Source organism: Dipteris shenzhenensis, chromosome 24 (genome assembly GCF_047967505.1).
Source record: "Dipteris shenzhenensis isolate YYH24624 ecotype China chromosome 24, Dip_SZ_1.0, whole genome shotgun sequence".
In the NCBI taxonomy this organism is placed as follows: Eukaryota; Viridiplantae; Streptophyta; class Polypodiopsida; order Gleicheniales; family Dipteridaceae; genus Dipteris; species Dipteris shenzhenensis.
Window position 1 is genome coordinate 12462493 of NC_141619.1, and position 14837 is coordinate 12477329.

At 42.9% G+C, this 14837-nt stretch overlaps 1 protein-coding gene across 1 annotated transcript in view; it reads left to right on the top strand.

Annotated features, from left to right (window-relative positions):
* The window catches only part of LOC147886231 (uncharacterized), a 352191-nt gene extending 348595 nt beyond the window's left edge, over positions 1-3596 (top strand). Inside the window, exons 11-13 of the mRNA XM_087395069.1 lie at positions 2496-2781; positions 3160-3275; positions 3446-3596. Coding sequence (XP_087251195.1) covers positions 2496-2781; positions 3160-3275; positions 3446-3596 — 553 coding nt within the window. The remainder of the gene's footprint in view (positions 1-2495; positions 2782-3159; positions 3276-3445) is intronic.
* Positions 3597-14837: the final 11241 nt, after the last annotated feature.

Below are 14837 nucleotides of genomic sequence, written 5' to 3' on the forward strand. Positions count from 1 at the left end.
CTGAGACTGAACATGAAATGCATCATATGACCAAACATCTCTCCCATTAAATCTGAACAAGAAGGCATCTTGAGCTGCTCTCTCGAGGGAATGAATACCACCTTCTCTGCCCCCTTGCTTATCAGAAGGTGCCTCAACCATGTTGAAGTCACCTCCAATAATCCACGAATCTGCAATGTCAGCCCACGGGAGCAACTCTTTCCAAAACAGAACACGGTCCCCTCTGTTGTTCGGAGCATAGAGGTTAAGGAAACCAACCTAAGAGAGTTGTGGAACACTCATGCTCCAAACTGCTGTAGCTCGTTTTTTGAGAAAGTGACGGTTCTCGCGGCTGGTGTGGGCGGTAACGGATTGATTGAGTGGGAACCCATTCATCAATCGAGGTGGAAAAGGCCGATTCAAACGCAAGGAAGAACTCCGTCCGCTTTCCTATAGCCTAGGAGACCCCTAAAGAATAAAAGGGTACTCTAGATGAGGGAAGAGGGTGAAAGGAAGGAGGGAGAGAGAGGATGAGTAGAGGAGGAGTCAGCAAATAGGGGGGGCAGCAAGTTGGGTTTAGGTCCTTGCCTATGTGGTTTAGGTCCTTGCCTATGAGAGTCAAGAGCAGTTGGGTTGCCTTGTCAAATGCTTTGGTTGAGCAGGTCAAGGTACAAGAGTCTTCTTCAACTATTTTGTGGCAAACTGGGAATATTAAGCAATAGGAGGAAGACACTAGCAATCTGCACATCCAACTCACAATCCTCAAGCAAGAAACACTGATCAACATCCTGTACCTCATGTACTCCAGCTTGCGTATTTATCAGCATATCCTCATCACATAAAGGCATATCCAAATGCATACCAAAATTTTCTGCTAGCTGATACAATTCATGGCTTGAAACTACAATGGAACTCCTCAACACCGCATCATCCAATTCATAGGGCATCCCTACCTGCAGGTACCCACAAGGCTCCTCCAGCCTCTCATTTGCAGTGGATCTCTGACTCATGGACTCACCAATGCAAGCATCATTCTCACCATCAAACAAGCCATTCAATCCACCATCATAAACATCCTCATACTGAATACATGCATCTGAATATTTTCTCCCTAAAATGTCCCCTATTTCTTGCACATCCCCAGGTGTTGGGTAAGTGGAGAATCTTGTGCTATCCTCCTTGGTGTCTATGATATCTTCAACTTTCTTCTCCACATCCCTCAACAGATTCTCTTGTTCCAACCAGCCTTCACCACTGCCAACCGTCACATGTGCCATTTCCTCATGCTTTGAGGCATGCTTATTTACAGATTTGTCTTGCCTTTGTGTCTATGAAGGGGATGATGCCTGGAGCCACTATTTGGATGAGATGATTGACTGGATTTTTAACAGGTGTTCAGCACGTGATCGTGTTGATGCAAACACAAATGTTTGTTTTCCTATGCTTGATAATAGTGGTGCATATGCAGCTGCTGAGCATGCGCTGCCCACTCCATAGCTGGGGGGAAGAGATATGTGAAATTTTATTTTGTTGCTACTAGGGGTGGTTAGTGGGTTTTTAGTGACATTGTGTAGGAGGATGTGTTGGGTTGTTTAGTAAATCCACCTCTGCTATGGAGTCCAAAGGGAGGTGGGGTGCCGTGCCAAAAGGGCTTTCAGATGGGGTTTATTTCAAATCAATCGGGTCACCAAAACCCGATATATACAATCAGATAAGTTAGTGTAGGGGTCACACACCCATGGGGGAGGGGGGGGAAGAGTGGTTTAATTAAGGAGTGTGAGACTTAGTGTAAATAGGACCTTGAGAAGTATCTGGAGGATGAGCGTTGGGGAGGGATTTCTATAGAGAGAGTGAGGTGATCAAGGAAGCTTGACGTGCTGGTGCTTATGTACAGTTTTTTTTGGATATACAGATATGCAGCTTTTGGAAATCGCTCGCTCTTCCTCCTTCACCCTTGCTTGCATCCCGAGCATGAAGCACGTGCAGTACATAGATAAATAATTGGGCTTTCAAAAGGTAGATCATGGATGGACTAGATCTTGTTTCGGGACAAAACACTTGGCTGAGATATCTATTTTGTTTTAAGAAAATATAAAGCAACAGGGAGAACAGTCATGCACAGGCTTGAGTTATCATTCTTTCAGTCTATTCTTTGTGCATTTGTTTCCAACATGCTCCAAGATTAGGCCTCCATATTTAAAGCAGACTGCTCTTGTGATTGGCGCGTTGGTTATCATTTTATGTTAGTAGGATTGGCCGTCTTCAGTTGTGCATTCCAGAATGCTATTCTGTATGCACTTGGAGTTTATATTCTTTATTTGTAGACACTCCTAGAAAAGAGGAAAGTCCTGATTTGTAACGGATAAATTATAAAGAACGCGCATGGAGTAACTTTCTTGAAATTTTCCATCTCATTTCATGGTTTAGAAACTTTGCAGAAAACAAAACCCTGATGACATATATTAATGGAACAAAAGATATGTCAGTTGGAACTGATCTTGGTTTTCTGGTGTCAGTTATGCTGAGCAAGCTGCTGCGCTTAGTAAGAAAAAGCATCGGTTGGGCTCTGCAAGCTTACTCTCTGCAGACACTCACCTGTTGAAGACAGCCACAAAGTTGAGATCTACAAGCTCTTTGAATCCACCAGGACAACCATCATCAACTATAGACAATGCTGAACTTCACATGGTCAATCCGAATGGAGTGAATGCAAATGCACTTAAACAGTTTGAACCAACTGTACCTCAACGAAGATTACAAACACAGCCAACGGAGTTTAAAATAAGTAGCACAGCATGTAAGGTGTGATGATGCCACCTTTTGAAATATAAATGTGTGCCTAATCAAGAAACAGTATATCCTATAAAGAAGAAGAACTCTCTGAATATCTAGTCTCATGTGTGCTAACCAAGAAACAATATATCCTATAAAGAACACCGAACTCACTGAATATCTAGTCTCGTACGTCTTAATCCTCTGCTTTCACACCTACTGCTCATGCAGACACTTCCATGATGTCACACTCACAGCAGTCTACTCATATTGGTGTCGAAGAGAGAGACTTTTAATGAAAGAGATGAACTTTTTGCAAAGATCCAATAAATGATGAACAGCCATCATTGGACTCTCTAGCTTGCTTTTGTTGCTTATGACTTTTATCAACTGAATGCTGTGTAACAGGGGAACGATGAGTACAATAAAGCGTGTGCAGATTTGAAAAAAGAAAAAATGCCTATGACTATGAGAAATTGTGTTCCTAATGTCGGTAACGATGGGCAAGGCTTCCCATTTTCAAGGTCTGCCAGCAATAAAGATATCTTCATTTTTCAACTCTACCATACATGTCAAGATCCTGGCATGTGCTTGTGCATGTGGTGCATTTTTCAATGTGTGACTTTACCCCTTTTGCCTTGAAAGTACAAAAATATCATTTTCAGTAATGAACATTTTGTACCTTGTTGAGCAGGCAGCAGTACCCACAAATGAGCAATAGCAAAAATGAGGAGTCAGTGTTGAAAATCATTAAAACAAAAAGATTTCTCCCTCAGTCCTTTAAGCAGCGTATCTGTAAGGAGCAACATTCTGCAGATCTTCGAGCAGTCCAATTTCTTGGTTGATGGAAGGAAACAAGGTTTCACATGCTGATGACCTCTGATACTCAATGGTTCTACCATCGGAGAGAAAGAGACTGCTATATGTTAGCTTGTTGGCATTTGTGTGGAGCTTCACACACTCATTGGTACCCAACTAGGCAATAATGTCATATATATTACCACTGATTTTAGGAAATGTATTGTATATCATCTATTATTCTTTGTCCTATTTTAACCTTTGTAATGTATATCATCTATTATTTATTCTTTGTCCTATTTTAACTTCTGCATAAACCTGCTTCTCAAAGACAGATCGAGCTAAAAAACATGCCATTGTGAAAAAGATTTACCGCTAAAACAATGCTACCATTGTAATATCAGGCCAGTCATAACCACGAAAGAATATCTCTTGTGCTATCAGAGATAATCGCTTCCCATTTAACTCTGGTTAGTACGACATCATCATGGCCAAAACGCAAGGTCATGTTACTTAAAAGTAAGTTAAGTTTTTCCAATCAAGTTCCTGGTAATTTTTGTCTATTTGAATGCCACAGATTGGGCCTCTTGGTATATGGGAAGAATATAAGAGAGACAGCAGCCTCATTCCATCGTGTAATTTCACAGACTACCGACATTTTGTTAGGAAATCGAGTCAAGTTGAGTCAGTTTTGGTTTGTTTTGTGAATTCTAGTGTGAGTTTTAGTCTAGTGTGTCCTATGGATGCCACGTGTCACAGTAGCATGGGAAATGTCCTTTGATGAAATGGTTGCAATGCTTCTTGATCATGAACGAAGGCGCAAAGATGTCCATAAGGAGCAGGCATTATATTCCAAGGGTAAAAAGCCATTCAAACCTTGCAAATGTACATACTGTAAGATGCCTGGCCATACAATACCGTTGTTATCAGAAGCTTGCCACTAGTGAAGAGGAAGAAGATGACACTCCGACAACAACTTTCTCATAGAAGATAGAGTTTGCTTCGCCATCCTGTGCATGATGCAAGTCATGCAAAAGCTTCCTGAACCACAGTAACTCCGTAGTGGCTAAATTTGCAGCTTTGTACTCTGCTTCACTGGACGAAAGAGAGACTCGCTCTTGCTTCTTACTGATCCATGAGATACAGACTGAACCCAATGAGAAGCAATAGCCAGTAATGGACCGTCTGTCGTCAATGTCCCCTGACCAATCTGAGTCGGTGAAACCACTCAGCTTTAGATCACAATCTGAAGCATAATGCAAGCCAAGAGAGAGAGAGTGTCATGGACATATTTGAGAACCCTCTCTGCTGCATTCCAATGTGTGATCGTGGGACAATGCATGAACTGGCTCAAAAACCCTATGGCGTAGGCAATATCAGGCCGTGTGGAGCATAGATATATCAAAAGGGGACCGTGTCCTTTTTTGGAAGGAGCTTCTTGCTTAGTCAGGCATTGTAGAGTCTTGGATCATTGGGGGTTATTTCTGTTAGATATCAATGCTCCACTCTCGTGTAACTACGCAGGAACCAGCTAACTCTACTTGTAAGACCCCCATATGAGGAGAAGGCATTTGAGTAGCTCGGTTATCCGGTAGGTCCTGGTTTGGACACCAGATGGGGGCCATGTGTGGCCTGATGGCTGGACGGCTTCAGATAGAGTTGGCACACCGCCAACTAGGCTACATGCAAGTGCGGGAAGGCATCCCTTGACTGACTGCATTGAGGGTAGACAGAGCATTTCTCGGGGCAGCCCACTCTCGGGTTGCGGGGCCTGTTTGGAGCCTCAGATGATCCCGGATGGCTCTGGGCTGAACGGTAACCATAGGTTAGTTGCTCTGTTTTGTACACCGGTTCTATCGTATGGTCGGTGGCCTATTTCGGGACCGACCCCCAGTCGATCGTTTTGGGCGGACTGGGTCGGTCACCCAATTGAGCCTAACCGACTACGATTGGTGGCTATATAAGAGCAAGCCCGTGAAGCTGCCAGCAGTTGGATGCTCTTTGGAGGGAAGAGCAAAAGAGGCCTACAGATGCTTGGGTTTAGGAGCTCCTTGTTGCAGCAAAGGGCTCAACAGTAGTCATTGTTGGATCAGAGGTTGGATCAGAGAGCAGAGTGTGACTTTCATGCCAGGAAGTCATTTTATACCCAGATAGGAGGTAGGGTCAACAAGCATTTCTTCTCTACTCTTGGTCCCAGACATAGTAGGGAGAGCGTTTCACAACTTGTTGACTCAGATGTAGTTTTACAGACACACCCAGATACCATCTTGCAAGTTGCTATAGATTTCTATGCCTCCCTTCTTGCAACATATCCTAACACTCAAGCCAGAGATGATGCTCGAGGTATTATTTGGTAGCATTTACCTATGTTGGTGATGATTGGAGATATGATAGTCTCACTTGATGCACCATTCACCAACATAGAGTTCTGGACTGCTCTCTCTGCGCTTCATAAGGGCAAGTGTCCTGGTTCGGATGGCCTTACACCCTCTTTCTTTATTTCATTTTGGGAACACATTGGGGATCACATTACCTCAGCCCTTACCTCAGCCCTGTAGGGCGTTTGGGACTCGGGTGACATGCCAGACTCACTTACTGAGGGACTCATTCATCTTATCCGTAAAGGGGGTTGTAAGAATTTAGTGTCGCAATGGAGACCGATCACTTTGTTGGGCACTTTGTACAAAATATTAGCAAAAGCAATCAGCCTACATTTGCAGCCCTTTCTTCCAGATCTTATACATGATACGCAGACCGGTTTTGTGCATGGCACGAGCATCTTCGATAATATTTTCTCATTCTGGGAGGCTTCTGAATGGGCCATACATAATGGCCATAGGCTTGCCATTCTACTCATGGACTTTGAGAAAGCTTATGATAGACTATTTATAGAGGGTACCTTCTCTCACTTTGGATCCTTCGATGCATGGATTAGAGGGATGTCATCTCTCTACAGATCAATCCATAGCCAGGTTCTCATTGGTAGAGTCAGGGGAGACAGATTTCAGATTACCAGATCGGTCTGTCAGGGGTGCCCTTTAGCCACCTTTCTCTTTTTATTTGTGGCTGAAGCTATGAAATACTACCTTAGAGCTCAAGCTGATATTATAGGGCTGAGTCTTCCGTTGAGGCAGGAGGATGAGCTTTTGGATAGTGAGTTGGTAGATGATACGGCTATTTTTTTGGATGCCACATGACACACTCTTACCTCTTTCAGAACAGCCTTGGATTTGTTTTGTACTACAGCAAGGGCCCATATTAATTGGAACAAATCTAATGGCTTTTGGATTAGTGATGAGGACACTCTAGAATGGGGGATTGACGTAGGATTTACATGGATTTAGAGGGGTGTTTCTGCCAGGTATTTGGGATGCTAGGTTGGGGTGCGCATTTCTCCAATACAATAATTTGCGCCCGTGTTGGAGAGCATCAGGAGGAAACTCATTTTTTGGAGTTTCACCAGACTTGACCTTGCATCTAGAGTAGTGGTTGTGAACCAGGTATTATTGGCTACTGCCTCGTTCGTTTGCTCTTGTTGGTGCAGATCTAGAGGTTGTATATTTTAGCTCATGAGACCTGTCAGGAACTTTCTTTGGAGTGGTTTAGATGACACCTCAGATGTTGTAGCCATGGTGGCTTGGGAGACCCTCATTCTCCCCACTAGGGAAGGAGGTCTCAATATTATTGATCTGGATTTGTAGTGTATGGCCTTGCTCTACAAATTTGTAGTGAGAGGTTTGATGCCTGGACAGGAGCCTTGGAAGGACTTTTTCCTACGCAGCATTCAGTCTTGTACACCTTCTCATAGGAGAGATTGAATGGATAGCTCTAGATGGATTTTTACTTCAGCCCATCTTAGGTCTCCCTCTTCCCCTCTCATGGCTTCCATTTTGAAATCTTGGGGCAGCTTCAGAGACACTCTTCAGAGAAATACACCCTCCTCTTGCGAAGAAATAGAGAGGCATCCAGTTATGTGGAATGAATCCATATTGGATGAGCATGGCAGATCACTGGACATGTCACATTATTTGCAATGGTCTAGATGGGAGAGCGGACCTGCTTCCACTGTAGGTGCCTGAAAGGCTTTTCGACAGCTTCTAGAAGATCAGAGACTCTTATCAATTGGCCATCTCAGAGGGAGTGCAGTCAGGATGCATGAGATAGAGGAAGCCATACTAGCAGAGTGGATAGATATAGATGACTTACCAATCATAGAGTCTACTTGGTTGGGAGCCTTTTTAGGGATGGGTGTTCCTTTATAGGTCATTGCCTTGCGGGATGCACATGAGGAGACCCTTGTCTTTGATGTTCAGTCGGGAGGTAGACTTCTCAGATCCTCAGATGATATTCTTTTGGAGGTTGTTAGGATTGCAAGGTACATGGAGTGGGCACGGATTCACAGTGATATCTTGATCCTGACCCTGTTCTCTTGGCCTTTGGGTCTTGGAGACTCTGGTTGTATGGTGGTTGTCCCATCAGGTTCTTGCAGTGGGACCCAGGGGAGTGGGAATGGTGGATTGATGAAGGGCACTAAGAGAAGAGCATCCCTTTCTTTCACTACACAGTTAGAAATGCCAGGAGATTTCAACTTAGTAGTAGAGGTTGGAGGCCCTCCAGAGCTCCTCATTGGGATAGTTTTCATATTTCTACAGAGGTGCAAAAAGACTTTTGGACAAGGCTCTGGAAATCCCTTAGAAATAGAAAGATCACTCTTCTTTTGGCTTTCTATTCATGGAGGGATTGCAGTGTGAACCGGTGGAGATCTAGGTTCAGGGTTGTGACCCTACTTGTCGTCGATGCCACACAGCAGTCGATAGTTTAGCACTGCCTTTGGGAGTGCAGACAAGCAAGGATGATGTGGAAGGGTGTTGCCAAGATTCTTTGCATATTTCATAGAGCACCGTTCTTCATGACTTGGGGATTAGTAGCATGGTTATCTCTTACTGGATCTCAGGTGTTTTTTGAGGGGCAGGACTTAAAGTCATCCTTCATTATATGATGACACTTTGGTCATGCTCTCTCCAAAATGTTCCTTTCACTCCTTTTAGAGTTGATCATGCCTCGGTAGACACATCTTGGGAGATTTTGGCTAGCATTGCAGCTTGGCATATTTGGAGGGCCAATTTACGGAGGTGATGGAGGGTTCACAAGTTCACCCATCCTAGTCGATGGCCAATATATGGACTGATACTATACACACACTGATGGCCATCTGGGCAAGAATGCAGGGATCCTGCAGAGCAGCTATAGACAGGAGAGATACCTTTTCTAGAGTTTGGAGAGGATCTCCATTCTTCTTTGAGACTATTTCAAGGTTGAGGTGGCATTTTTAGCCTCCACCTTGGATTTTTGTTAGCTCTTTTTGAGCTGTTTTTTCTTTCATGCATATTATGATGTACTCCTACATTTGAGCTTGCTCTTGCGGCTTTCATTCATACTTAATGAAGTAATACTTTTTGGAAAAAAAAAAGACCACTTAAAATGTCTTGAAGTAGTTCTAATCAAATGCAAGGAGTATGGCATCTCCCTAAATCCAACAAAATGCCAGTTCATGGTCACCCACGGAGTTGTTTTAGGACACATCATTTCTCAACATGGGATTGCAATTGACATAGGCAAAATCAAAATCATCATGTAATTGCATCCTCCTACAAATTCTAAAGGCGTATAGGTCGCTATGGGACATGCTGGCTACTATAGAAGATTTATCTTGCGGTATGCCATGATCACCTTCTCCTTCATCCTCATCCTTGTGCCTTGGAGGGTCCCTCCACTTTTTAAGAATCTTTCCCTTTTCTATCGATTGGTGATGCTCCTATCTTCTTAGCCATTGGAGATAGCCGTTGCACTACTGGCTCTCTTAATGACTTGGGTAACTTCCTGACTCGCCAACCTCTTCTAGTCAGGTGGTGTAAATACTAGGCCATTGGAATTAATCCACTCTGATGTGTGGACTATTAAAGCTGCATCTATTGAAGGCTGTCATTATTTTGTCACTTTCATTGATGACTACAATAGAAAAATTTGGGTGTATTTTATGAAAAAGAAAAGTGAAGTGTTTGGGCATTTCAAAGCTTTTAAAGCTATGGTTGAAAAAGAAACAGACCTGCAAATAAAATGCCTAAGGTCAGATGGAGGGGGAGAGTACCTCTCAAATGAGTTTGCAAGTTTCTTGCAGGAGTATGGCGCAGGAGTATGGCATAAAGCAACAATATTCATGCAATCATACCCCATAGCAAAATGGACTTGCACAAAGGAAAAACAGGCATAGTGGAGAGGTATCTCGTGCCATGCTCAACGAAAAAGACCTGTCAGATTATTATTGGGCTGAAGCAGTTGCTACAGCAGTCTACATAATGAATAGGACTCCCACTGCAGCAATACATGGCATGACGCCAGAGGAGAGGTATACTGGTAGGAAACCAGATATTTCTCATTTGAAAGTTTTTGGTTGCATTGCATATGTTCATGTGCCAGATGAGTTGAGATCCAAGTTGGATCCAAAAGCTGAGAAGTACATCTTTATTGGTTATTCTCTGCAGCAGAAAGGGTATAGATGCTATAACCCTTCTACTCGTAAGTTTACAGTGAGTAGAGATGTTGTTTTTGATGAGATGAGTAGCTGGTATAAACCAGTAAATGTGATTGATGATGTAGATGTACAAAATGGTAATGTTGCACATAATTCACAGCAGTAATCATAAAATATTAGTGGACCTATAGTGTCCTCTAGTAGTGGTTCACATACTTCTCCATGGACAGGCAGATTGAGATCAAGAGGATCTCCTCAAAGCAATGCAGATAGTGGTATGCAAGTATCATGAAAAGGAAAATAGAAAGTAGATCAGCCCATGGTTGATGTGAATGCATGTCACTCTTATGTGGATGGTGAATCCAGTTGCTCAGAACAAAGCCTTGATGATGAGTTGGGTATTCCTTCTGTTTTTACACCTGGAGTAAGAAAGACAAGGGATGTTTTGAGAGCACCTAGTAGTGAGCCTATTTTGCACAGGTCTACTAGAGCTAGGTATCCTATGGATAGGCTGAAATATGATGGATTTACGGCCATTCACTATGCCTATATGGTCAAAGGGATACATGAATCAGAACCCACTTCTTTTGAGCAAGCCATGGGAAAAGAAAAATGGGAGAAAGCCATGGATGAAGAAATGGATGCCTTGGAAGCAAATGCTACATGGAAATTGGTGCCTTTGCCTAAAGACAAGAATGCAATTGGCTGCAAGTGGGTTTATAAGGTGAAGCATAATGCAGATGGTTCTGTGAACAGATACAAGGCAAGATTAGTTGTCAAGGGGTATGCACGGACATATGGCATTGATTATGAAGAAACATTCAGTCCGGTTGCAAGGATGGCAACCGTAAGAGCAGTCATTGCCATGGCTGCATCAAAGGGTTGGTCTTTACATCAGATAGATGTAAAGAATGCTTTCTTGCATGGTGATTTGCAAGAAGAGATCTATATGGAGTAGCCACCATGTTATGTTCATGCTGTTCATCCTGAGTTTGTTTGTAGGCTAAAGAAAGCCTTGTATGGCTTGAAGCAAGCATCCAGAGCATGGTCTAACAAGATAGGATAGTATCTTGTCACTATTGGCTTTCAAATTTCCAAGGCAGATTTCTCACCTACCTTAGGACTCCTTCATTTCCTCCTATGGTTGCATCCCAAAAGCTTCGGGTAGCTTAAAAATTGACCTTTGGAAAATCACACCCTCTTCACATGAAGAGATGATAGGGCTATTTGTATTTGAACTGAGGTGTGGGAACTTAGACTTAGGTACATGTTTTTGAGTGGCAATGTGAAGGTGGATTTAGTAGATGTGCCACATATTTGGCTACGTAAATGTGCCACATGTGTTAGTGTGACATACTCTATGATGTTGGTGAGATTCCATACACTGACATCATCAATAATATGTGGTGTGTGGAAGATAAGGTCAGTCTAGCCTATAAAATGAGGCTTCTACTTTTCAATCCACAATCAATTACAACCTCAATAATTTGTCTTGGTGCAATAATAGCCACCATCATGGATGCTATTGAAGCAAAAGTTTGAGATGAAGGATTTGGGAGAGTTGCATTACTTCTTGGGCATTGAGGTGATTAGATCCACAAGTGGGATATGGCTCTTGCAGAGGCAGTATGGATTGGACATGCTGTCCAAATATGGGATGACAGGCTGTAAGCTTATTTCAGTTCCTTTGGAGCAGAATGTGAAGTTGAGCGCAGATGTAGGTGAGCTTCTGGAAGACCCTACTATGTACAGACGCACAGTAGGAAGTTTGATTTATATGACTATTACCAGGCCAGATTTGAGCTATGCTGTTGGGTTGGTAAGTCAGTTTCAGGCTCCAAGGAAACCGCATTTGAATGCGGCTAGATGCATACTGAGGTATGTGAAGTCCACATTGCAGTATGGACTATTTTATAAGACTGGGGTTCAGATACAGTTGCATGGATACACTGATGCTGATTGGGCTGGTAGTATTTCTGATAGACGATCTACCAGTGGATATGTGTTCTCTTTTGGGAGTGCTACAGTCACTTGGAGCAGCAAGAAACAGCCTACAGTTGCCTTGTCGAGCACAGAGGCTGAGTACAAGGGTGTAGCAATGGCTGCATGTGAGGTAGCTTGGTTGCATAAGCTACTTTATGATATGCATCAGTCTACAGATGGGGGCCAGTTGTCATTTAATTGTGACAACATGAGTAGTATACACTTGGCAAATAACCCAGTCTATCATGCTAGAACAAAGCACATTAAGGTACTTTATCACTATGTGCAGGAGAGGTGTGGGAGAAGATTCTAGTAGGTTTTATTAATCTAGTTTATGTCAGCATAGAGGATCAGGTAGCTGACATATTCACGAAGTCATTGGGTGTAGAGAAGCTGCATAAGTTCAGAGACCTGCTTGGTGTGCATGATTTGGGATTGAGCTCGAGGGGGAGTGTTGAGATATCGAGCTCCATTCATGATATGCCAGGGTGACTGTTGTGCATTTATGTCACCGACTTGTTAGCTACAAATGCGGTTGGTACACTGTCCATGAATAATGGCTGGATGACAATTATCTTTATGTACTCTAGTTAATGGCTCAGTTAGTATGCCACCTTAGTTAGTTGAGTTTGGTTTGAGACTCACATATAGGGTTCACCTATTCTTTTGTACTAAGAGAGTTCTTTTGGCTTTCCAGAGAAAAACTGTTTTCAGCCTCCACCTTTGTGTATATTCCCCCATTGTGTATGTGAGAAAGCCGCAAGTGAGACTCCTTCCTTCTCTCCCACTCTCTTCAGATCACGCTCAACATCATGTGATCACGTGTGCATAGCACCATGATGTGATCATATGCGCATAGCACTAACCTTATAGAGTGCTATAAAGGAAAGGGTTAGATCCCCTAATCCTAACCCTAAATGGGTTTGTATATATTCTATTTTTTCAACTAAATCTAGTGTATAGTTAGTCATTTGTGGCGTGCTCTCTAGCTGTGCCCTCTCTCTTCATCTCCACTCTTCTCCTCTCCCCTCTTCATATTTTGTCATGATCTTCCCAAAGAGTATTTATGCATACATTGTTTTGTTTGTACAATGGAGTTTCCAACAATTCCTTTAATGCAAGCATTGCAAATGTACTCATATAGCTATGCTTGTATGAAAGTTTTTGTTGGATTGCAACAGCAATAGTGTCGTTCTCATCCACAAATCTTGGTAGTATTCGTTGAGCTCTATCTACATCTGCAAACACATTTACAATACTCCCATGCAATCCAAATTGGCCTTCATAAGTTAACTCTCAAATTTGGGCAAATGGAAATCTAATGGAAAGCAAACGTGCTTCAATATCATTCAATTTCTTAGTGTATGATTGAATATCAACCATTTTCATATTCTTTGTAGAAATAATTGGGATTTTTTGAATTTTCACTTCTTTATGGCATGGAGAATATAAGAAATTGGTTAATGAATTAGAGAGCGCAATATTTATTCCATTTGCTTGGAGGAAGACTCTAGTTTTTTCTTTTAGTTTGCACATTTTTGCACAAAATGTCAATGTTCCGCAACATATGCATGGGTAGCTTGGAGTGTCTTCAATTCTTTTATTATATTTTTGTATGAGTGAGATTTGTTTTCTTTTTCTTTTATGTTGTGAAGCAAGTTTTTGATTATCCATATTTTCTTTTTGCAACTGTAATCTATCCATATCATGGTTTGGAGTAAGTACTACTTTTTTAATCTTGTAAATTTTGTTTACAATAGCTTGCATAGTGTAAGTTCTTTGCATTCTATTGTCATGAAATATAGTTGCAGTATGACCCCCCCTCCCTCTACTGCCCGGACCCAGTTCTACTACTCCTTTAAAACACAAAGCATAACTACGATGGTAGCTTTTTATGTGAAGCAAATAGGGGGGCCCTGTTTGAAAAAAATCCATTAATTTGTCTCCGAGAAAGTGAGAGGGGTGAAAAGGAAAGAGTGATAATCTAAGGTACACCAAAAATTAATGGATCTTTCTAGATGGAGGTCCCAAGCTTGTTAAGAAGCCCGATGTTGTCTTGTCGACTGACTTGCTCTGCATCTTCTCTTCTTCCCCACACTCCCGCATCTTTGTGAATTTTACCGCCTCAACAATCTCTCTGCCAACTCTCGATCCTTTTCTTCGTCAGATTCATGGTGGGTTTTTGGTCTGTTGCTTTAGTTTAAGTGGCCGATGCCTTTGACCTTAGACTTGCACAGGTTGCCTCGCAAAAATGAGTGCTCATCCCCGTCTCTCCCTCTTCGCTCTCTTCTCCCACCGCCCTGCTTTTCCTCCCTTTGGCTTCTGTTCTTCGCCTTGATTACCTTAACCCCCAAGCGTGCCTTCTCGTCCCAATTGTCATTTGTGGATACTTGCACGAGCGTAATTCCATGGCTAGTACTGCCGTCGGTGTGAAGGAGTACCCTGATCCTTAGTCTCGACCAGGGCAACTGATGGCCTGACTGCGACTCAGGAGGTAGAGAGAGGAAAAAGGGAGGGGAGCTAGGGTGGGAAACGACAAGGCACCCGATGGCAAGATTGTGACTTGGGATTGAACGGAAGGAAAAGGAGGGATTGAGGAGGAGGAGGGGTCAACGGTGGCCAGGGAGGGAGTGGAAGAGAGGGTGGCTAGGGAGGGAGTGGAAGAGAGGGTGGTGGCGGGCGGGCTTGGCGGAGGGAGTTAGCCGACGAGGCAGAGGGGAGCGGGAGGAGCAGGATTAGGAGAACCTAGTTAGGAGACCCATTAGTTTAATTT